The sequence below is a fragment of the Marmota flaviventris genome, chromosome 2 (genome assembly GCF_047511675.1).
Source record: "Marmota flaviventris isolate mMarFla1 chromosome 2, mMarFla1.hap1, whole genome shotgun sequence".
NCBI lineage: Eukaryota > Metazoa > Chordata > Mammalia > Rodentia > Sciuridae > Marmota > Marmota flaviventris.
This window is the reverse complement of record NC_092499.1, coordinates 82017474-82040841: the sequence shown is the minus strand read 5'-3', so window position 1 is coordinate 82040841 and position 23368 is coordinate 82017474. Positions and strand designations below refer to the sequence as shown.

The 23368-nt window shown below is 36.1% G+C and overlaps 1 protein-coding gene and 1 pseudogene across 1 annotated transcript; one reads left to right on the top strand and one right to left on the bottom strand.

The window, feature by feature from the left end:
• The first annotated feature begins 3532 nt into the window (after positions 1-3532).
• LOC114105341 (olfactory receptor 4F3/4F16/4F29) lies at positions 3533-4477 on the top strand. The gene has a single exon (XM_027951774.2). The coding sequence runs from the start codon at positions 3539-3541 to the stop codon at positions 4475-4477; it is 939 nt and encodes a 312-aa protein (XP_027807575.2). The 5' UTR covers positions 3533-3538.
• A 3211-nt stretch (positions 4478-7688) lies between these two features.
• Positions 7689-10064, bottom strand: LOC114084766 (lysosomal cobalamin transport escort protein LMBD1-like; annotated as a pseudogene).
• Between the last annotated feature and the right edge of the window lie 13304 nt (positions 10065-23368).

The following is a 23368-nucleotide window of genomic DNA, read 5'->3' as shown; positions in this document are numbered from 1 at the left end:
AACAGAAGAATCTCACCTTTAAATGCAACCCAATGTCAAAGTTAGGAGCAGTCCTGAATATGCATTAAAGGTGAGAGATTGACTTTATTAAGGCTCTATTTTGATAAGCTATTTTCTCAAAAATGCACACTTCCATATTTTATGCTACCTGAATATTATCAGTTCTTTCTCTTTGTCTTTGTCTTTCCGTTAGTTTTCTTATCATTGTGCATATCTTTACTAATTTCCTCCTTTTTCTCATATTTCTAATCTTCATTCTATTGTATTTTATCTCCATTTTACTTTGTGTCTCAAATTATCCCATAGACTTCAGCAAAATCATTTTAATTCTTGGCTGTAAGTTTTAAAATTAAATGCTATCTTATCCTCAGAAAGAATTAAATATATGTATTATATATAACACACATACATATATACACACACACCTATATATGTGTATATAAAATATATTTTCACTGGGAGACTATTAGTCATGCTTCTATAAATTTTTAAATGAAACATTTTCTCTTATGAATGCTGAACATATTAGAAAATATGATGTAGAGAAGAGAACCAGGAATAACAAATACCATTGACTTGAAGGCATAATCTTTATACAGGGTGGAGTTATAAATCTAACCTGTCAGTAAAGAGCTATTCAGTATATATAACTGAGGATACATAATCTGTTGTATATACAGGAATAATAATATTTAATACTCAAAAATTTTTTCATTTTATATGATTTAAGGTATTTTTCACATCTGGTATACTTCTTCTGTCTCCTATTCATTTTTATAAATCCTTGAAAATCCATATCAATGTCTCTGTCGCTGGCAGAGCTGTCCTGCTCTTGATAAATGTCTACCTTCTGCTCTTGAGTCCCTATAGCACTCCTCCATACAACCTCGACAAACATTTAACTTTCTATTCATTTGATATTTATTACATGCTACAATAGGCTGTGCTTGTTATATGTACTATTTATGTTTTTCAACTGTTTTCTTGGTTCTTTGATTTACAGGAGTTAAAAAAGAACAAATCATTATGAAGGAAAATTGTCAGTAAACTACAAGAAGAGATTGGGATTTTAATTGACCTATCAGGATAATAAAATTTAGAAAGACTCAAAGGATGAACTTCTTAGAAGCATGACCTTAAGATTTTAGCAATTGTAGTGACTAGTTATACAACCAGAAAAATAGAAGAATGAGTACACAAATCATGATAGTAATGAACAATTACTTTCCTAAATATGCTTTATTATTGTACAAGTTAAGTACTTTTTAAGTAAGTACACATTTTGTATACTATTTATTTGGTATTGTTGCTATATAATTTAGTATTCATAATATATTTTATGAATGTCTCTTGTTAGGGTTTTAACCAGGAAAAACACCTTTTTCTGTGCTTTGTGTTTTCGTCTTTTTACTTGACTATTTCTTTATTTGAATATTTTCTCATTTTACTTGGTTATTATTATGATTTGTCATATCATATTTTTTAAAAAAATATTTAGTTGTTGACAGACTCTTATTTTATTCATTTATTTATATGTGGTGCTGAGAATTGAACCCAGTGCCTCACACATGCGAGGCAACTCTACCACTAAGCCACAACCTCAGCCCTCATATCATGTTTTATGAAATAAGAATCATGGGACCTGGTTTCTGGTACCCATTCTGCAAATTGTGTGAATTTTGGAGGCTCAGCTTGCTTTTCTGGGTCTCAGGTTTTTCATGTGAATGTTGGTCAGCTTGGACAAAATGTTCTTTATACATCCCATGAACATTTTCATCTCATTACAGTGGAGCCATGTGTTTTCCCTCACCAAGGCTGTATTTATTTTTCAACAGTGACTACATTTTGCTGCCTTCTTCCCAGTCATCATAATCTCTGCATGCATGTTCATCCTGTTAGTCCCATGCTGACTCACCCTACTCACATGGGTAGGACCTGTGGCTGTTCCTGCTCCTACCCCAGGCTATCGGTTTCTAATCTTGAAAAGTATACACATGGAGCTTGTGGACTATAAGCTCAGGAAGTGACAGTGTAATGACTATGTGTAGATGATACTAGAAAGAGACTCATGCTAGTGGTGGTGACAAGGATCGGAGGGAAGACATTGTATGTCTCTGAGTCTTGGGGTCCAGGATGAACGATGGTTTTAGGCAGATGGCCCTTTGTGTGAGAAGGTCTGAAATTGTAGCTGCAAAAATATAGGATGTCAGGGTACCTATTTTATTTGTACCTCAGAAACTTCTAAAAATAACATTTATTAGGTGTTTTCAGGAAGTGCTTTCTACTTTAGGAAATGATTGAGGTGAGTATCAATTTGGATACAGAGAAACAAGTTTTTAATTTGCTCATCCTCTACTTCACACATAAATATAATATGCATTAAAGGACTAAGTCCAGTGTCATCCTGTGCTTTAAAGTCAATAAGAAAGCTCATGGAACCTTCTCAAAAGTGACCTATTAATATTTAAAATTCATCTCATTTTATAATCATGAAGTTTAAAGTATAAAGCTCCCAATTTCCTTGAAGAGAAAATACCTGTATCTGAATAAATTTTAGACAATATAATCAGAATAATACCAAGTGTTATTTACTATGTGGAGGTACTGAATACTTCACAAGGTGAGGAATGCCAAGGGATCTAAAAGTTGATAACAAGAAGAGGCTGAGACAAAGAGGAATTCACACTAATAGCTATTCCAAGAGCTAGTTCTCAACATCTTCATGAAGATCTATGCTACATCCTCTTTAGGCTTTTTAGACATGTTTCTTAGTAGAAACTCAGGTGAAATTCTCCAGAATTACATTTATTAGGTCTAGAGAAAGACATGATGGGCAGAACAGGTTTCCTATGAAATCTTACAGGACGTGAAGCCATTGAGGGTTATATAATAATGAAAGATTATGTTGAAACAGGAGGCACTAGATAGCAGTGAACACGAGAAAACATGTTTTTAAGCAAGTGAATGTGCACATATTTCCCCTGTTGTCCTATAGTTGAGGGCTAATTTCTCACATCCTGGGCTCTCTATACTTTCCATCTACAGCCTACCTTAATTCAGTCTCAATTCATGACTCAGGTACCTCTGTTAATCATGATATTTCCCTCTTATCCAAATATTCTGTTAGAGAATTGTGAGTGTGAACTGGAGAAGGAAGGGAACTATGAGAATATGCATAAATGCAGCATGGAATATGTTGGAAATGAAAAAAAGTCAATACTACAGTGATTTAAATACCTGATGAACATCATGTGCATTCATTAATCTTTTGTTTTTGCCAAATTTGTTAATTTGAGAAGAGAACATTACAATGAGAGGGTTGGTGACATGTTTATATCCTGCTGCAGCCTACACATTGTGATGATATTATATTGCTTTTATTATTTTTGTACATTTGAATAACTAGATTATGCTATACTGTTCGTTTCCCAGTGAGAACTCTGTAATGATTTCAGCACATTGTTATCCCTATAATCACAATTTCCTCCTCATTTTCTCAATTCTTGTAAGTTTAGCCACAGCCCAGTTGGCTGGATCAATGGATGGAAGGAATCACTCTGTGGTGTCTGAGTTTGTGTTTCTGGGACTCACTCGTTCGTGGGAGATCCAACTTCTCCTCCTGGTGTTCTCCTCTGTGCTCTATGTGGCAAGCATGACTGGCAACATCCTCATTGTATTTTCTGTGACCACTGATCCTCATTTGCACTCCCCCATGTACTTCTTACTGGCAGGTCTCTCCTTCATTGACTTGGGAGCCTGCTCTGTCACTTCTCCCAAGATGATTTATGACCTTTTCAGAAAGCGCAAAGTCATCTCCTTTGGAGGCTGCATCACTCAGATCTTCTTCATTCATGTCATTGGTGGTGTGGAGATGGTGCTGCTCATGGCCATGGCCTTTGACAGATATGTGGCCATATGCAAGCCTCTGCACTACCTGACCATCATGAGCCCACGGATGTGCATTTTGTTTCTGGCTGCTGCCTGGGGTCTTGGAGTTATTCACTCACTGTTCCAACTGGCATTTCTTATTAATATACCCTTTTGTGGCCCTAATACATTGGACAGCTTTTACTGTGACCTCCCTCTGCTTCTCAGATTGGCCTGTACAGACACCTACAAATTGCAGTTCATGGTCACTGTCAACAGTGGGTTTATCTGCGTTGGCTCTTTCTTTATGCTTCTCATCTCCTATGTCTTCATCCTGTTCACTGTCTGGAAACATTCCTCAGGTGGTTCCTCCAAGGCCCTCTCTACTCTCTCAGCTCATATCACTGTAGTCATTTTGTTCTTTGGTCCGACACTGTTTGTTTACACATGGCCACACTCTAATTCACAGATAGACAAATTTCTTGCTATTTTTGATGCAGTTCTCACTCCTTTTCTTAATCCAGTCATTTACACATTCAGGAATAAAGAGATGAACGCAGCAATGAAGAGAGTATGCAGACAGCTTGTGATTTATAGAAAGATCTCATAAATGATAAGATAAAGCTGTTTCATTAACTATGATGCAACTTTATATTTCTTTCTTTGATATTTTAGATTCTGGAAATTTGAGACAGAATATTGACTGGAATGTTATAGACATATAATTATTATCTGATGAATATATTCATTTCTTTTGAAAAATGTATCATAAATACATTGTATCCATTCATCTATTTTGTTCCTTTTAATTTCTTTTGGCAATGTTTCAAAGTTTTGGGTAAACATATCTTGCATATTAAAAAATTATCTCTAAGTACTTTATATTTTGGGTGTACATTTAAATGATATTGACTTTTGCTTCAGTTTATGATTGTTGGTTGCAAGTATATAGAAGTATAGTAGATTTTTGTTTAACTTTGTATTCTGCAAATTTACAAAACTTTATTGTTAGTCTTTTTTATAGATCATGTAGGATTTTCTTTACAGATGATCATGTCAGTGAATTAGTGTGTTTTCAAATTCTAATATAGATTTATTTTATTCACTATTATTGGCTTTTTGTACTTGCTAGATCATATGCTACAAGGCTGAATAGAAGTGGTTAGAAAACTATTAAGTGTTTCATCATTAAGTCTGAAAATTATAGCTTTTTCATTGTTACTCTAATAGGCTGAAAATTATTTTTTATTTACTGTTTGTTGAAAGATTTTTAAAAAAAAATCAGGAATGAATGCTGAATTTTGTAATTTCCTTTGTTTGTTTTTAATATCAGGTTAATACTGAACTTTTATAATGAGTTTGGAAGTATATACTTCTCCTAAATTTTCTTCCAGAGTGTTGGAGAATGGATATGACTTATTCCTTAAATGGGAGAGCACTTAATTTTTTTTTTTCCAAGTTTACCCTTAAGCAAAGTTGGAAAAGGTGATGGGTAAACTTTGCTATGTGTAGCCTTCCCCCTGGTGGTGATTTATGGGTGCTTCATTATTTTAACAAGTAGGTGTAGAATTTGGAGAGGGTAATGCCAATGCCTCCACGATTAAGAGGTGTGTAAAGAATGCTTTGTGAAAGAAGATGATGTGAATGGAAGATCTGATCTATGGAATAAGATGTTGGTGGGATAATGACAACAGCAATGAGTGCAAGAATATTAATAACCTATTGATATATAATCTTCCTTAAATGTGGATGCTTTCAGTGGTGAGGATGACAACAAAAGCTACTGGCCTTTTTTTTTTTTCCTGAAGACTCAGATATGTTAGATATCTTTTTTCCATTCATGGTGCTGGGGATCAAACCCAGGGCTTCACACATGCAGAGATCTTAGATGTCTTGCAATGTAAGGGACAGTTAAATAAATAAGATAACTCTATAGTAAATGCTGATAGAACTAGGAGACTGTGCCACCTATAAAAGGGCTACATTTTCTTTTCTTTCTTTATCTGATGGTCAGTGGATTATCCCCATGAAGTTCTAGGCATAGTAGTGAGAGAAGGCAATGTATTAGGGGCCTTGAGCATATAGATCAATTGTTTATGAAACTCATGTCTTCAGGATCTGCTTGAGCCCAATCTTGCATGTACCAGTTCAATATGACTATAGAGTGCTACTGGACATGCCCAACTTTATAGCTTTGTGGGTTACAATACCAAGTTAATGTTGGAAAGCTCAGGTTGCATGATATGTTGCTGGCCCTTATTTAAGTGTTCAGTCTCAATTAGGGTCCAGCACTAAGCCAAAAGTTCTTTCTTAAAAGTAGATTTGGTATTTGCCAAAGAAGGGATATGTTTGCCAAGACTGAAAAAAGTCTGAGGTCATGATTGATCTTCAGGAATCTTCTAAGAGAATCCTACATATCCTCTATGCCACAGATGATTTATGGTATCTTCTGGGCTACAAAGAACAAGTGTCAGATCAACTTTCAAGGCAGTCAGAAGCTGTGAGCATCCTTCTTTGGTCTGGACTTTATTCAAAATTGGAGTTAATTGGTAACTATGCTGGAATATTATGTCAAAATGAAGTGCTTCTTTCTTCCCAAATACGAAACGGCACAGAAAATTGTGCCTCTTAGTGATTGATGTAATGGTATAACATAGGAACTTGTCCTTTATTTAGACCTCTAGACTTCCCCCAGAACATTACTTTTCTAGAAATTTCACTGAGATGATAGGCCCTTGAATATTTTTGAGAATCATTTTCCACACTGTGGTGTGTTTGTGTATGTCTTAACCAGATATCTAGAGTGGTTACTATATCCTGCTTCGCAGGACCATATTAACAATACAGTGAATAATGAAGTGTTCTTTGGAGTAGTGACTAATTCACTGCAGATTAGATTATAACATAGGAACTGGAATGCTAGAATACCTAAGGTAGGACAGCAAAGTGTTGTTTTGGGTTCTGGTTACTAAAAATAAGTTGTTTATAGTGATCTTTACTAGCAGGAATAGGGGGAAAAACATTTTCCAGGTTAATAGTGACAAACTAGACATCAAGGAGATTAAATATATCTGGGACCAAAGCTGCAATTAAGTCAGCACTTGTTCAGCTGTCTTTCTCTGAGATCCATTTGTCTTCTTCACATGCCACTAGGTGATGTGAATAAGGACATAGTAGGAATTAACCACTATGCATATTTTTTTAAACAACACAAGTGATTTGTTATTATTTTTTAAAATGCCACAAAAGCAAATATTAATTCTGGAAGATTTTTAAATCAATCTAACACTATATATATATATATATATATATATATATATATATATATATATATATATATATTAGGTGTAGATGGACACAACACAATGCCTTTATTTTTATGTGGTGCTGAGGATTGAACCCGGGTCCCGCCCATGCTAGGTGAGTGCTCTACCACTGAGCCACAATCCTAGCCCCTATATTACATATTTAAAGAAAAAATTGTCCCACAAACATTCCCTCACAAAGCCAGTGGTTTCATATTTACACACTATAATTTTAGCAATTTTAAGTGTTAATCTGTGATTCAATGATGTTACTTCAGAAACATAAAAAAAATATAGCTCCTTCTCATGGCCATGCTTTCATTTTTGATGGAAGCTGGTTTATCCTAATGTATAACTTTAAAACTATAAAAACATCTGCTTTATAAAACTTTTAAGACAGAAGACTGTCAAACAGAAAAGAGGGCTTATCTTCACTTAGGTCTGAATCTTCATCTACTCCTTCCCTTTACAACTGGATTACAATTAGTGCAATAAAAAATATCCCAAGAAAGGATACTATGCAGCACTTAAAACCCAGAACTTGTTAAGGAATGTCTGGGTAACAGTGCACTGATCTTCAGGGGCATCTGCATCACCTCTCTTTGGCACAGAGGTTATTAGAAGTTGCATTGCTCTCTGTTAAGTACTTTGGCTTTCCTACACAACATACTGGGGAGAAAGATTATAAATCAAGTATCTAATATGAAGGACAATAAGTAGAATACCAAGAAATATGAGTGCTTGAGGTCCACTTTTATTTCTTCTGATTTTATATAATGTAATTAAAAAGAGCCATCTGACAGTATTTCTAATTCCTGCCATTAAAGTAAAAATGAAATGCATAAAAATAATCATTATAAGAATATCATCAAGAAGGAAAATGAGTAAAGGCAAAAGCATAGTCAGTGGATTACTTGAGTTATTATTATTATCAGTAATATAATATCTGAAACCAGAATCTATTCCAATTGAATGAAGAGCTTTATTTAAATTTGACAGGAACAAATGTATGAAAGATGATATATCATGAGCTTTGTAATGTTTTGAACAACCAATAAAAAAATATTAAAAATAAATAAATAAATTTGACAGGAAGAGAAAAATTACAAACAGCAAAGCAACCAAGATGAAAAATATTTTCCAGATGATCTTCAGGGAACACAGAGTGCCACAAAATTTTGTTCACCAGCTGTTTTCAATGAATTCTAAGTGCCTATCTCTTCTCCTACCTGTTCATAACCTTTCTTCAAATTGCTTTTGAATCTTGTGCTGGCAAAGGTCTACCAACTTTACTTTTTGATTTAATGTTCTGAATATGTTGCTCCACTTCTTCATTGTCTTCTAAAGGTTCATGAGCAACATTTCCAGCACCTTTGATCAGATTTAAGGTAGTGCCGACATGCCATAGGCTGTGTTTAAGTTATAGCTGTCAAAGAACTAATGGAAAAAGACAGTGCAGCTAACCTACAACTGCTTCCAAGGTCTTCAAACCTTAGTCATATATGCACATAGGGTAGTAACGTCTGATTCAGTCTACTATCCTTCCTACTCCCCTCCCCACCCCCTCCCTTCATTCCCCTCTGCTAATCCAAAGTATCCTGAACTTAGTGAATGATGAACATTTTTCCATATATCTGTTGTGCATTTGTATGTTTTCTTTTGAGAACTATCTAAGTTCTTTTCCCAGTTTTGGATTGGATTATTTGTTTCCTTTCTATTGAGTGTGTTTTTTATATATTTTTAGGTATTAGCTTCTTTTCAGATACGTTATTTGCAAACAATTTCTTTAGGCACTGGGTTGGACCTTCACCCTCTGTTTCTTTTGCTGTGTAAAACCTTTTAGTTTGATAAAATTTTGTTTTTGTTTTCATTGCTGGTGCTTTTGGGTTCATATTCAGAAAAGCACCAAAAAATGTTGTGGTGTTTATCCTATGTTTTCATCTATAAGCTTTATAGTTTCAGGGCTTGCATTTAGATCTTTAATCCATTTTGAGTTTATTTCCATATCTAGTATGAGTTAAGGATCTAATTTTATTCTTGTGCATCTCCATATCCAGCTATTCCAACACCATTTGTGGGTGAGACTATCTTTTCTCTACTATGTATTCTTGGTATCATTGTCCAGAATCAAAAGTGTGAATTCAAGTATGAGATCTCTGTTGTTTGTTTTTTCTTTCATTCATTGACTTTTCTGTTTTCATAACAGTATCGAGCTGTTTTGATTTGTATATTTTTGTAATAAGTTTGAGGTCATTCTTCTTTTGTTCTCTTTGCTTGAGATTCCTTTGGTTCATCAGGGTCTTTTTTTGAAGAGTGACATTGAAAATTTCATAGCTATTTCACTGATACTGTATATTTGGTAACATGGGCATTCTAAGAATATTGATTATTCTTAATCATGATCATGGAATATATTGCTATTTATTTATGTTGTCTATAATTTATTTAATCACCTATTTTGTAGTTTCCAGTATATAGATCTTCCACTACTTTGATTAAATTTACTCCTATTTAATTTTTTTGTGTTATTATGAAAGAATAATTTCTTAAGTTCTTTTTCAGGTAGTTCATTGTTAGTGTAAAGAAATACTACTTTTTGTATGTTGCTTTTTTCTAATTTTAATTTTATTTTTCTTTAGTTGTAGTTGGACACAATACTTTTGTTTTTATTTATTTTTATGTGGTGCTGAGGATCGAACCCAGGGCCTCACATGTGCTAGGTGAGCGCTCTACTGCTGAGCCACAACTCCAGTCCCTGTATGTTGCTTTTGAATTCTGCAGCCTTATTGAATTTGTTTATGAGTTCTAACATTTTTATTTTGTGGTTGAAGACTTAGAGGTTTTCTAAACTTGAGATCATGTCATCAGCAAGCTGACACTTTCTTACTTCATGCTTTATGACTGGAAATCTTTTATCTATTTCTCTTATTTAATTGCTGTAGTACTATGTTGAATAGGAATGGGGAGAGTGGGTACCCTTGTCTTACCCTTGTCTTGTTCCTGATTTAGAGGACAAACTTTCAGCTTTTCACCAATGGTTACGATGTTAGTCATGGGCTTGTCATATGTGGCCTTTATCATATTATAGTACATTAATCTATGCCTAATTTGTTGAGAGGATGTTGAATTTTGTCAAATGCCTTTTCTGCATTTATTGAAATAAGCATTTTTTTGTCTTTCACTCTGCTAATGTGGTGAATCATATTTATCCATTTATCAATTTGCATATATTGAACTTTGTATCCCAGAGATAATAGACTGCAACATAAAAATAATAGGGATTTTTTTTTTTAAAAACTGGGGAATGAATCCAGGGCCACTTAACCTCGGAGCCACATCCCCATTTTGTGTTTTATTTAGGTTTCACTGAGTTTCCTAGGGTCTTGATAAGTCGCTGAGGCTGGCTTTGAACTCGTAATCCTCCCTCAACCTCCCAAGCTGCTGGGATTATTGGTGTGTGCCCCCAAGCCTGACTCAATAATAGGGAATTTTAATATCCCATTTTCAATAATTGCATATCATCCAGACAGAAAATCAGTTAGGAAAACACTGGATTTCAAACTGGACCTATCAGACCTGTACAGAACATTTCTTCCAACATCAACCAAATGCATTTTTTTTTCATAAGAGCACAGAGGACATTTTCCAGGGTGGATCACAATTTGTGACACAAACAAGCCTAACCCAATATAAGAAGCTTGAAATCATATCTGATAACTTTTCCAATCATGATAATATACAACTAAAGATCAACAATTGGAGAAATCATGAAAAATTTACAAATATGCTCCTGGACAACTATTATATAAAAAAAGAAATTAAAAGGAAAATAAAAAAAAAATTTTTGATGTAAATGAAAATGGAAACACAAGATATCAAAATATAGGGGATGCAGCAAAAGTAGCTTCAGTTTTTGTATCTACAAAAATGCTCACTTGAGGGCTGGGGATATAGCTCAGTTGGTAGAGTGCTTATCTTGCACACACAAGGTTCAATTCTCAGCAACACACACACACACACACACACACACAATGCTCACTTAGACATAATAACAGATACAATACATTTCAAGGCTAAAAGCATTACTGCTAATAGTCTCCAAACCATGTGGTAGTGATACAAAGCTGTCTAAGCCCCTAGGCCCCCTAGGTACCTTTTTATTTCTTGCTCTTTTACATGTGCTCAGGTTCTTTCTTTTTGTTTGGAATGCTCATACAATTTATTCATTTTTCTCACTTTCAATATTCACCTTAGACCATCATTGCCTTTGGAAGACTTCTAAGAACCCATTCCTCTGTAGTCTTCAATAAGTTTTATATCTTTATTTAGTTTTCCACTTACTAGATTTTTTTTTTTTTACTCTCTTTACATGTCTAACTTCCATTAGGTAGAGTTTCTGGAGCTCAGAGACTCCTTACTCAACTTTGTATCTTAAGCACTCAGCAACGTTTCTGGGTCCCTGTAGCCACTCAGGAGATATTTGTCAAATTAATGTCTATTTGGGGGGGGGGCACTGACTTGATACTGCAGTATCCTCATGTTTATTCTTTTTATATAGATGGTTGAGAAAAACCTGTTTTAATTACACAATTATATAATTATCCTGGAGTATAAATGAACTCTATAAATCTTTACACATTTTATCTGCAGTCCTGTCTCTGTCTGGCTCACTGTGTCTCTGTCTCTCTGTGAATATGTAAGTATACAAGAATGCTCAGGGGGCAAGTATGAACAAAACTGGTTTCATGTGCAGGCTCCCGATCAGATTTTCTGCTTTCAAATGCAGGTTCAAAAATTTTAGAGTTAGGGCAAATATTAAGTGGAAAATATACTGCTTTTCACAGTCAATAAATATTAAACACTATATTTGCTTTTATTTTAAACCACGGGCTTAAATAATTATTCAGTAGTCTCCCCTTGTTTGGGTATGTCTGAATATTAGATATTTGTTACCTTTTAATTTATATTTACACTCAGTGTTTTTTTCACTCATTATATTCTCATGAACCATTTTAAGTTTTTCTGGATCCAATATTTTCCTTTAAAACTGTTAACTACAGAAAGTTAACATTTGGATGGCTCTGCTCAAACTAAAACTAACATTTCTAAGACATATATTAGTGTAATCATTGATATTCATATTTTACATCATTGCTAATTAATATTTTTGTGGATAAACTGATCATGAATAGTTCTTCCATCTAGAATTTTGTGACTTTGATTTATTTATCTCTTGCTTTTCTTTTTCTTATTTGCCATGTAATAGTTGATAAGTAGATATATAAAGCAACAGATTGTTTTGGCAGCTTCAACTTAAGTGCTTGAGTTGAGGCTGTGGTTTATATTCTTAATGTAGAGCTAATTTTAAAAGCATAAAATTGTTCAGTCAATTTTTTCTTCCTGTTATTTTTTTCAGTTATAATTTGCTTTCCTTATTATTTGGCTTCATGACAAAAAACAAAAAACCTGAGGAGTAAGAAATGATAATTTACAGAAATAGATGTCATCCCCAAGTGACCCATTAACTACCTTTCTCCTTAGTTACCTTGGGAAAACCAGCAAGACTCTAGAAGATAATTCCCACAACAGAGTGATTTTTATCTGACAATATCAGGTTTCTGAAGTTCCTTTTGGTCACTACCCAAGCTCAATTAGTGCTCTTAATTAACTACCTTTACAATAGCAGCATCTTGTGTAATTATATACACAGGAGAATATTATGCAACAGAGTAAAACTTTCCGAGTTCTGAATCCCCGAAGATGTAGTTGCCTATGCCCTGAGTTAGAGAACAAATTTTCTCCTTTTTATTGTGTTTCAGTGTTAACAATGTGAGAGCACTGATGGGATTTGATTCTGGCAGTGAGAGTGAATGCTGGCCTGTAGACAAATGGTGGATAGAGGTTTTGTGCCACTTGTTTACCAGGTTTCGATTTTTATTTTATTTATTTATTATTTTAAAGTTGCAAAATAAAACATAGTACAGAAAAAGCATGAAAAAATGAGTATTTTTAATAAAGTAAGCACCCCTGTAATCTTTATTCAAGTCAAGACAGAATTTACTAGCCATCCTCAAAATCCTCATTGTGACTCTTCCCAGTTCAATCTAACCACTCTTCCTCTTAAAAGTAAATATGATCCTGACTATACAATTAGAACATTTTTTTCATTTTTACAGCTTATTCTTCTTAGTGTGCATTATAAAACACTCTTATTTAGTTTGCTCATTTTTTTCATCTGATATGTTTTAAAAATCTCTTCCAATATATAGAATTCTTTCCATTTTTCTTTCCCTTAATTTGTTTGTTGAAAACTTTTATCCAAATGGCACTTGGCTCCAAAGGTTTGACTATACACCTTTGTTTTTGTTTATAAGTGGTTTTGTGTTCATGCATCAGGAAGCATAATTATGACTTTCCTCTGTTATTAGCAGCTCTTAATGTTCAATATGAATATATATGCATATGCCTATGTATATTATATATGTAGTATGTTATATAGGTAACACATATATAATATAAATACTATGAAAGAGAGAGAGAGACTTTGATTTGAACACCAATGCTAATTCAACCCAGTTAGCATCTTGCCTTCTATTCCATATTTGTATCTCTCTCCTTTCATAGTAATAACCTGGGTTCTTTACATACATATATTTATTTATTGGATTGATTATATGATTCACATGCATTTGTTTCAGAATTACTATGTTAGTACCACTGTAAAAGAAAAGCACATAATATGAAGACAACTTTTTTTGAGTTATTTTATTTTATAGTGAAATTGTGTTAACCTGAATGCCCAGGTAAACTCATGTATTGGAAATATGGCCCCTAAGTATGGCAAGATCAGAGCTGGGGCTTTTAGGAAGTGATTAATTTGTTCATTTAATTTGTAACCTCAACAGTGTATAAATTGATTTTGATAGATTAGTGATTTGGACTAGTAGGTGGTAACTGTAAGCAGGTAGGTAATGGTGGAGGTAGGTCCCTGAGGGTGTGATGTTGGATTGTATCTGTCCCTGCCCTGGCCCCAGCTTGCCCTCTCTCTCTCTGTCTCTGTGCTTCCTGGCTGTAAGAGGAGCAACCTTTCTCTGCCACTCTTCTATTCTGAAGTTCTGCCTCACCTCAGACCTGGAACAGTGGAGTTGGCTGATCATGGACTGAAGCTCTAAAAACTATGAGCACAAAATGAACTTTTCCTCCTTGAAGTTGTTCTTGTCAGGTATTTTGGTCACAGTGATGAAAAGTTAACACAAATGGTATGTATTCAAAATTAATTGGAAAATAAAATAGGTGCAGTCAAAATTAATTGGATCAGTTCATATTTTCTTTCTTCAGTTTGGTTATGTCACTGGGTTATTTGAAATGTATTTGGATTCATTTGTATCTCTCTGCATTCAGTTTAAGAATTTTTATCAAGGTACATTTGTCAGCTTAATATTACACTTTGAATATGTAAAATATGAAACTGGACTAAAAATTTAAAATTATTAATAAAGGAATTCTTACAGGTATGTTCCATTCTCCTATTTACTTGTACTATATTCCCTCTTACTTCTTATAGATACATTGTGTTATCTAAATCTGGGACATTTTTGCAGCATTCCATTTTTGAACAAATGAACAAATTAATCCTTTTTAAAGTTATCTGAATTTAAAAAAATTATTTGAGTACTATGCCTATTCACTTGCATTTGTATTTTTCACTTATGAAATAATCCCATATCACTTCACATAGCTCTCTTTTATATTTCATTGCTTCACAGTACTCTTTAGTGTGTATGTTTCAGAGACTGTTCAACCTATATTGTCAATATTGGCACACTTATATAGTTTCCAACATTGCAATCATTCTTGCATGTGTATTTTAGTGGTGTCTCTCCAAGGTGTCTGCTGCGGCCTGCGGATGAACGGCTAATGCAGGCTGTGAGCCAACTTAAATAAAAGTCAAAAGAAATATAATAAGATTTAAAGACAAAGAAATATACTAAGAAATAAAGACAAAGGACTCAAAAATGGAGCAGCAGCAGGATCCCATGAGTGATCCAAGCTATAATGGAGACTGGATCTAAGTAAGGAATGAAAGCCACACATTTATTATATAGGTATAAGCATTAAAGGGTTTCAGTGTGAAAAACTTCTTGAAGTGAACAGGTTGAAGTTGAGAAAAACTACTTGGTTGGGGCTCAGCAGTTTATGCCTATTTCTTCTACCTCTGGGCAGCTGGCATTTGAAATCAAGGCTTTTGAACTAGTGAATTCATGACAAGTGTGGATGGAATTCTCCCTATCAACAGAAGTCACCTTGCAAATGGGCATTCCCTGGCACTCTTGGATGGCATCGTCTCACTGTCCAGGTGAGATAGTTCAAAGAAAAGATTTATTTACTGCTTACAATACCAGGATAAATTCTTAACAATGAGTCAAAGACTGAAAAAGATGGCCGCTGCGTACGGGGGTTGCTGAAGTGCGGAGCGTGGTGCTCAAAGCAGCGGCTTTAATAGAGATTTCTGTTAGAGCTCATTTCACCGTTAATCTGTAGCGGACCACTTTGCCAAGGAGCAGGAAGAACAAAGAAATCGAAAAAGAGACGCTTGGCTGCCCAGAGCCGCGGGCGCTTTGCTCCCATCTGCCTCCTCTTTCACTTCGCTCCGGGCGGAGAAGCTGAATGTGTAATCAGCAGTGGATTGTAAGTACCCGAGGCAAAGAAAGCTCAGTGCGCCCCGCCTTTTTTTTTTTTTTCTTCTTTTTTTTTTTGAATACTTTTTATACAGGGAGAGTTTGTGGATTGGGTTTGTTGGCGGGGCTGTGGTTTCTGTACCGAAAATCCACTCCGCGGGAGCCGCCATTTGCTTTCTGCTTGCTGTCTTGATGGCTCTGTATACACTGTCCGGCAGCCGCACCTAGAGGTTGGAGCTGGGCTGCGTGCCGAGCCCTGTCCTCCGAAGGCTGGACTGCAGCCTCGAGCGTCTTGGTGGCCTGTTCGCCGCTGCACCTTCAGGCAGAGCCTGCTCTGGGGTCGTTCTGCACCCCCCTGCCAGGGGACCCGTGCGCCGGAGGAGGGGGACGGAGAGCCGCGGCGGCAGCCGCTTGGGCCCCTGGGGCCGGGCACAGGGCTGAAGAGCTGCGGAAGCCAGGGTGGCTCTGCTACGGTCGCAGACAAGCGTGGCCCAGAGACAGCGACAGCGGCAGGGTTTCATTTTTAGAAATCTGGACTGGAAACAGAAGCAGCAGTTTGTATAATCCCAAGAACTTGCTTATACCAGGAAGCTGTAAGGGCAACATGAATAGCATTGAGGAGATGTAACATGGTGGCAGGCGCAGAGAGATCAAGTCTCTGACATCTTCAACTGCGCAGGCATAGGGAGCCGTAAACTGTCTAAATGCTGTTTGCTCAGGATCACTAGGCAATGCTGAGCTGACGTGGATCTGGGGTGTACAGGCTGGGCCCCTCAGAACACACACACAGAGCCCGAATCGGAGGCAATTAAGCTCCGGTTCGCCTGCTTCGTGTGACTCAGCACTAACGATCCCGCTGAAATAATTGGCCGGCCCTTAGGAACTTACAGAGGTAAAAGCCAACCGAGCCTTCATAGGCAGTGGCCACAGGACTGAAACAGGGATTGGGAGAGACAGTCAGGACCCACCCGTTGCATTGGTCACCTGGCAAAGGGAACAAACGGTCACCATTTGCATGGGATATCACCATGGCAGAGAAACGGCGTCATGGGCGGAAGAGATAACTGCATTGAAACCAGCGCGACAGGTGTGTAATCCCCTAGTCATCTCTCTCCACACAGCAGGGAAAACTTAAGGGCCACTCCCAGCTCTCCTGTGAACGCAATAACCAGACCGAGGGAATCAGGAGTGGTGCGGGACTCGCGGCGCTGAACTCCCGGCTACCGCTCCCACCAGTGCTGACAACTGAGGTCTCTTGCACCAGCTACCGGGGGCGTGGCTACAGGAGGGCAAGCAAATTCGCTGGGGGATCTCAGCCCCAAGCTCTACAAACTTAGGGTCTGAGGGAGGCAAACAGGGAGAGTGAGCCCAGGTGTTCATGAAAACAGGGCTCCCAGGAGCAGCAGACCTGGCGTGTAGCCAGTATTGTGGTGAGCGCCACAGGTGAGCACAGCCTGGCTTGAGGAAACACAAGACAAGGCCCTAGATACTCAGGATTGGAGACCCGCCCAGTCTAGGAGAAGGAGCGGCTGCACAGTGAATGGTTCCCACCTATTGAGAGGAGAAGCTTGGCCCAGTGGGCACAGCTCCACCTACTGGAAGAGAAGTTAATAGAACTCTAGGACTGCATTTATTATTATTATTATCATTTTTTTTCTTTTTCTTTTTTGTTTTTTTTTCTTTTTTTTCTCTTCTTTTTCTTTCATTTTCAATTTTTATTTGTTGTTGTTCTTTAACTTTTTTTCAATGTTTCTATTTTTTTTTAATTTTTTTTATTTTATTATTATTTTTTTTAAAATTTTAATTTTCATTTTTTATTATCACTATTATTTTTCTTAAAATTTTTTTTCATCTTTCCTTTCTTTCTTTATTATCTAATCTTTGTTATTCTTGTTTCTTTTGTCTTTTCATTTCTTTTCAATTTTCTTATTCCCCCTTCCTTGAATTCTACCTGCCTACTCTCATTCTCTTCAGTGACTTCTTCCCTTCCCTTCTAATATCTTTCCTCTCAAGCATCAAATAAATCTATAAGAGTAAACAGTAACTCAGCAGTCAAACAGAACAAGAAGAAACATGAGCAGCATAAAAAAGCAAGGAAGAAAAGTAGTACAAACAATGAAGGACAGCCTAAATATTCAGGAGGACCTAGAGTCAGCAGAAAAATGGTCATATAAAGAACTCAAGGAATACCTTAGACAGATGGAATGGAACCTTAAAGAAGATACGAGACAGCAAATTCAAACAGTGAAAGAACACTTTGAAAATGAATTACATAGACAGATAAAAGAAGAAGTTAAGCATCTTTATCAGGAGATTGAGATTATAAAAAAAAACCAAACAATAATTCTAGAAATGAAGGAAACGATAAACCAAATTAAAAACTCCATTGAGAGTATCACTAACAGAGTGGAGCAAGTAGAAGCCAGAACATCAGATAATGAAGACAAAATATATCATCTTGAAAAGAGCCTAGCCAACTCAGAAAGGCTGGTTAAAAACCACGAGAAAAACATCCAAGAGATATGGGATAACATAAAGAAACCAAACCTACGAGTCATCGGGATAGAAGAAGGTACAGAGATTCAAACCAAGGGAATGAGTAACCTACTGAAAGAAATAATTACAGAAAACTTTCCAGAAATAAAAAAGGAAACGGATATACAAATTGTAGATGCATACAGGACACCGAGCACACAAAATCACAGTAGACCAACGCCAAGACACATTGTTATGAAGATATCCAATATACAGAACAAAGAGAAAATACTAAAAGCTACAAGAGAAAGGAGGCAGATTACATTCAGGGGTAAACCAATAAGGTTAACAACGGATTTTTCATCACAGACGCTGAAAGCGAGAAGATCCTGGAACAACGTATTTCAAACACTGAAAGACAATGGATGCCAACCAAGAATTCTGTATCCAGCAAAATTAAGCTTCAGGTACGATAACGAAATAAAAATCTTTCATGATAAACAAAAGCTAAAAGAATTTGCAGCCAGAAAACCAGCATTGCAAAGCATCTTGAGCAAAACACTACACGAGGAAGAAATGAAAAACAATAACCAAAACCATCAGTGGGAAGTGCCTCTATAAAGACAGAGGGCGGGGGGAAAGCTAACCATGGAGAAACAAACTAAATTAAAAAAAAAAAAGAAGAAGATAAATAATCAAACATGGCTGGAAGTACAAACCATATATCAATAGTAACTCTAAACATTAATGGCTTAAACTCTCCAATAAAGCGACATAGGCTGGTAACATGGATTAAAAAAACAAATCCAACAATATGCTGCCTCCAGGAGACACATCTGATTGGAAAAGACATACACAGGCTGAAGGTGAAAGGTTGGGAAAAAATATACCACGCACACGGTCCTCGTAAGCAAGCAGGGGTGGCCATCCTCATATCGAATAAAATTGACTTCAAGACTAAATTAATCAAAAGGGATAAGGAAGGACATTATATACTGTTAAAAGGAACCATTCACCAACAAGACATAACAATTATCAATATTTATGCACCAAATAATGGTGCTGCGACGTTCATAAAACAAATTCTCCTCAAGTTCAAGAATCAAATAGACCACAACACAATAATTATGGGTGACTTCAACACACCTCTCTCACAATTGGACAGATCCTCCAAACAAAAGCTGAATAAAGAAACTATAGAACTCAATATCACAATCAACAACCTAGACTTAACTGACATATATAGAATATATCAACCATCATCAAGTGGATATACTTTTTACTCAGCAGCACATGGATCCTCCTCAAAAATAGACCATATATTATGCCATAGGGCAACCCTCAGTAAATATACAGGGGTGGAGATAATACCATGCATTTTATCTGATCATAATGGAATGAAACTGGAAATCAATGATAAAAGAAGGAAGGAAAAATCCTACATCACATGGAAAATGAACAATATGTTACTGAATGATCAATGGGTTACAGAAGACATAAAGGAAGAAATCAGAAAATTCTTAGAGATAAATGAAAATACAGACACAACATATCGGAATCTATGGGACACAATGAAAGCAGTTTTAAGAGGGAAATTCATCGCTTGGAGGTCATTCCTCAAAAAAAGGAAAAACCAACAAATAAATGAGCTCACACTTCACCTCAAAGCCCTAGAAAAGGAAGAGCAAAACAACAGCAAATGTAGCAGAAGGCAAGAAATAATCAAAATCAGAGCTGAAATCAACGAAATTGAAACAAAAGAAACTATTGAAAAAATTAACAAAACTAAAAGTTGGTTCTTTGAAAAAATAAATAAGATCGACAGACCTTTAGCCATGCTAACGAAGAGAAGAAGAGAGAGAACTCAAATCACTAACATACGGGATGGAAAAGGCAATATCACAACAGACACTACAGAAATACAGAAGACAATTAGAAATTATTTTGAAAACCTATATTCCAATAAAATAGAAGATAGTGAAGACATCGATAAATTCCTTAAGTCATACGATTTACCCAGACTGAGTCAGGAGGATATTCACAACTTAAACAGACCAATAACAATAGATGAAATACAAGAAGCAATCAACAGACTTCCAACCAAGAAAAGCCCGGGACCGGATGGGTATACAGCGGAGTTTTACAAAACCTTTAAGGAAGAATTAATGCCAATACTTTTCAAGTTATTTCAGGAAATAGAAAAAGAAGGAGCTCTGCCTAATTCATTCTATGAGGCCAATATCACCCTGATTCCGAAACCAGACAAAGACACCTCAAAGAAAGAAAACTACAGACCAATATCTCTGATGAACCTAGATGCAAAAATTCTCAATAAAATTCTGGCGAATCGGATACAAAGGCACATCAAAAAAATTGTGCACCATGATCAAGTAGGATTCATCCCTGGGATGCAAGGATGGTTCAATATACGGAAATCAATAAATGTTATTCACCACATCAATAGACTTAAAAATAAGAACCATATGATCATCTCAATAGACGCAGAAAAAGCATTCGACAAAGTACAGCATCCCTTTATGTTCAAAACATTAGAAAAAATAGGGATAACAGGAACTTACCTCGACATTGTAAAAGCTATCTATGCTAAGCCTCAGGCTAGCATCATTCTCAATGGAGAAAAATTGAAGGCATTCCCCCTAAAATCTGGAACAAGACAGGGATGCCCTCTCTCACCACTTCTATTCAATATAGTTCTCGAAACACTGGCCAGAGCAATTAGACAGACGAAAGAAATTAAAGGCATAAAAATAGGAAAGGAAGAACTTAAATTATCACTATTTGCAGATGACATGATTCTATACCTAGAAGACCCAAAAGGGTCTACAAAAAAACTACTAGAACTAATAAATGAATTCAGCAAAGTGGCAGGATATAAAATCAACACGCATAAATCAAAGGCATTTCTGTATATCAGCGACAAAACTTCTGAAACGGAAATGAGGAAAAACACTCCATTCACAATATCCTCAAAAAAAATAAAATACTTGGGAATCAACCTAACAAAAGAGGTGAAAGATTTATATAATGAAAACTACAAAACCCTAAAAAGAGAAGTAGAAGAAGATCTTAGAAGATGGAAAAATATACCCTGTTCATGGATAGGCAGAACTAACATCATCAAAATGGCGATATTACCAAAAGTTCTCTATAGGTTTAATGCAATGCCAATCAAAATCCCAACGGCATTTCTTGTAGAAATGGATAAAGCAATCATGAAATTCATATGGAAGAATAAAAGACCCAGAATAGCAAAAGCAATTCTAAGTAGGAAGTGCGAATCAGGCGGAATAGCGATACCAGACTTAAAACTATATTACAGAGCAATAGTAACAAAAACAGCATGGTACTGGTACCAAAACAGGAGGGTGGACCAATGGTACAGAATAGAGGACACAGAGACTAATCCACAAAGCTACAACTATCTTATATTTGATAAAGGAGCTAAAAGCATGCAATGGAGGGAGGATAGCATCTTCAACAAATGGTGCTGGGAAAACTGGAAATCCATATGCAACAAAATGAAACTGAATCCCCTCCTCTCGCCATGCACAAAAGTTAACTCAAAGTGGATCAAGGAGCTAGATATCAAATCAGAGACTCTGAGTCTGATAGAAGAAAAAGTTGGCTCCGATCTACATATTGTAGGGTCGGGCTCCAAATTCCTTAATAGGACACCCATAGCACAAAAGTTGATAACAAAAATCAACAAATGGGACTTACTTAAACTGAAAAGTTTTCTCTCAGCAAGAGAAACAATAAAAGAGGTAAATAGGGAGCCTACATCATGGGAACAAATTTTTACTCCTCACACTTCAGATAGAGCCCTAATATCCAGAGTATACAAAGAACTCAAAAAATTAAACAATAAGAAAACAAATAACCCAATCAACAAATGGGCCAAAGACCTGAACAGACACTTCGCAGAGGAGGACATACAATCAATCAACAAGTACATGAAAAAATGCTCACCATCTCTAGCAGTCAGAGAAATGCAAATCAAAACCACCCTAAGATACCATCTCACTCCAGTAAGATTGGCAGCCATTATGAAGTCAAACAACAACAAGTGCTGGAGAGGATGTGGGGAAAAGGGTACTCTTGTACATTGCTGGTGGGACTGCAAACTGGTGTGGCCAATTTGGAAAGCAGTATGGAGATTCCTGGGAAAGCTGGGAATGGAACCACCATTTGACCCAGCTATTGCCCTTCTCGGACTATTCCCTGAAGACCTTAAAAGAGCGTACTACAGGGATACTGCCACATCGATGTTCATAGCAGCACAATTCACAATTGCTAGACTGTGGAACCAACCCAGATGCCCTTCAATAGATGAATGGATAAAAAAAATGTGGCAGTTATACACCATGGAGTATTACGCAGCACTAAAAAATGACAAAATCATAGAATTTGCAGGGAAATGGATGGCACTAGAGCAGATTATGCTTAGTGAAGCTAGCCAATCCCTAAAAAACAAATACCAAATGTCTTCTTTGATATAATGAGAGCAACTAAGAACAGAGCAGGGAGGAAGAGCAGGAAGAAAAGATTAACATTAAACAGATAGATGAGGTGGGATGGAAAGGGAGAGAAAAGGGAAATTGCATGGTAATGGAGGGAGACCCTCATTGTTATACAAAATTACATATAAGAGGTTGTGAGGGGAATGGGAAAATAAACAAGGAGAGATATGAATTACAGTGGATGGGGTAGAGAGAGAAGATGGGAGGGGAGGGAGGGGGGATGGTAGAGGATAGGAAAGGTAGCAGAATACAACAGTTACTAATAGGGTATTATGTAAAAATGTGGATGTGTAACCGATGTGATTCTGTAATCTGTATTTGGGGTAAAATTGGGAGTTCATAACCAACTTGAATCTAATGTATGAAATATGATATGTCAAGAGCTTTATAATGTTTTTAACAACCAATAAAAAAAAAATTAAAAAAAAAAAAAAAAAAAACAATGAGTCAAAGACTAATACTTACATGGTTTTTAAGATATTGTTAAATTTCCTACATAAGA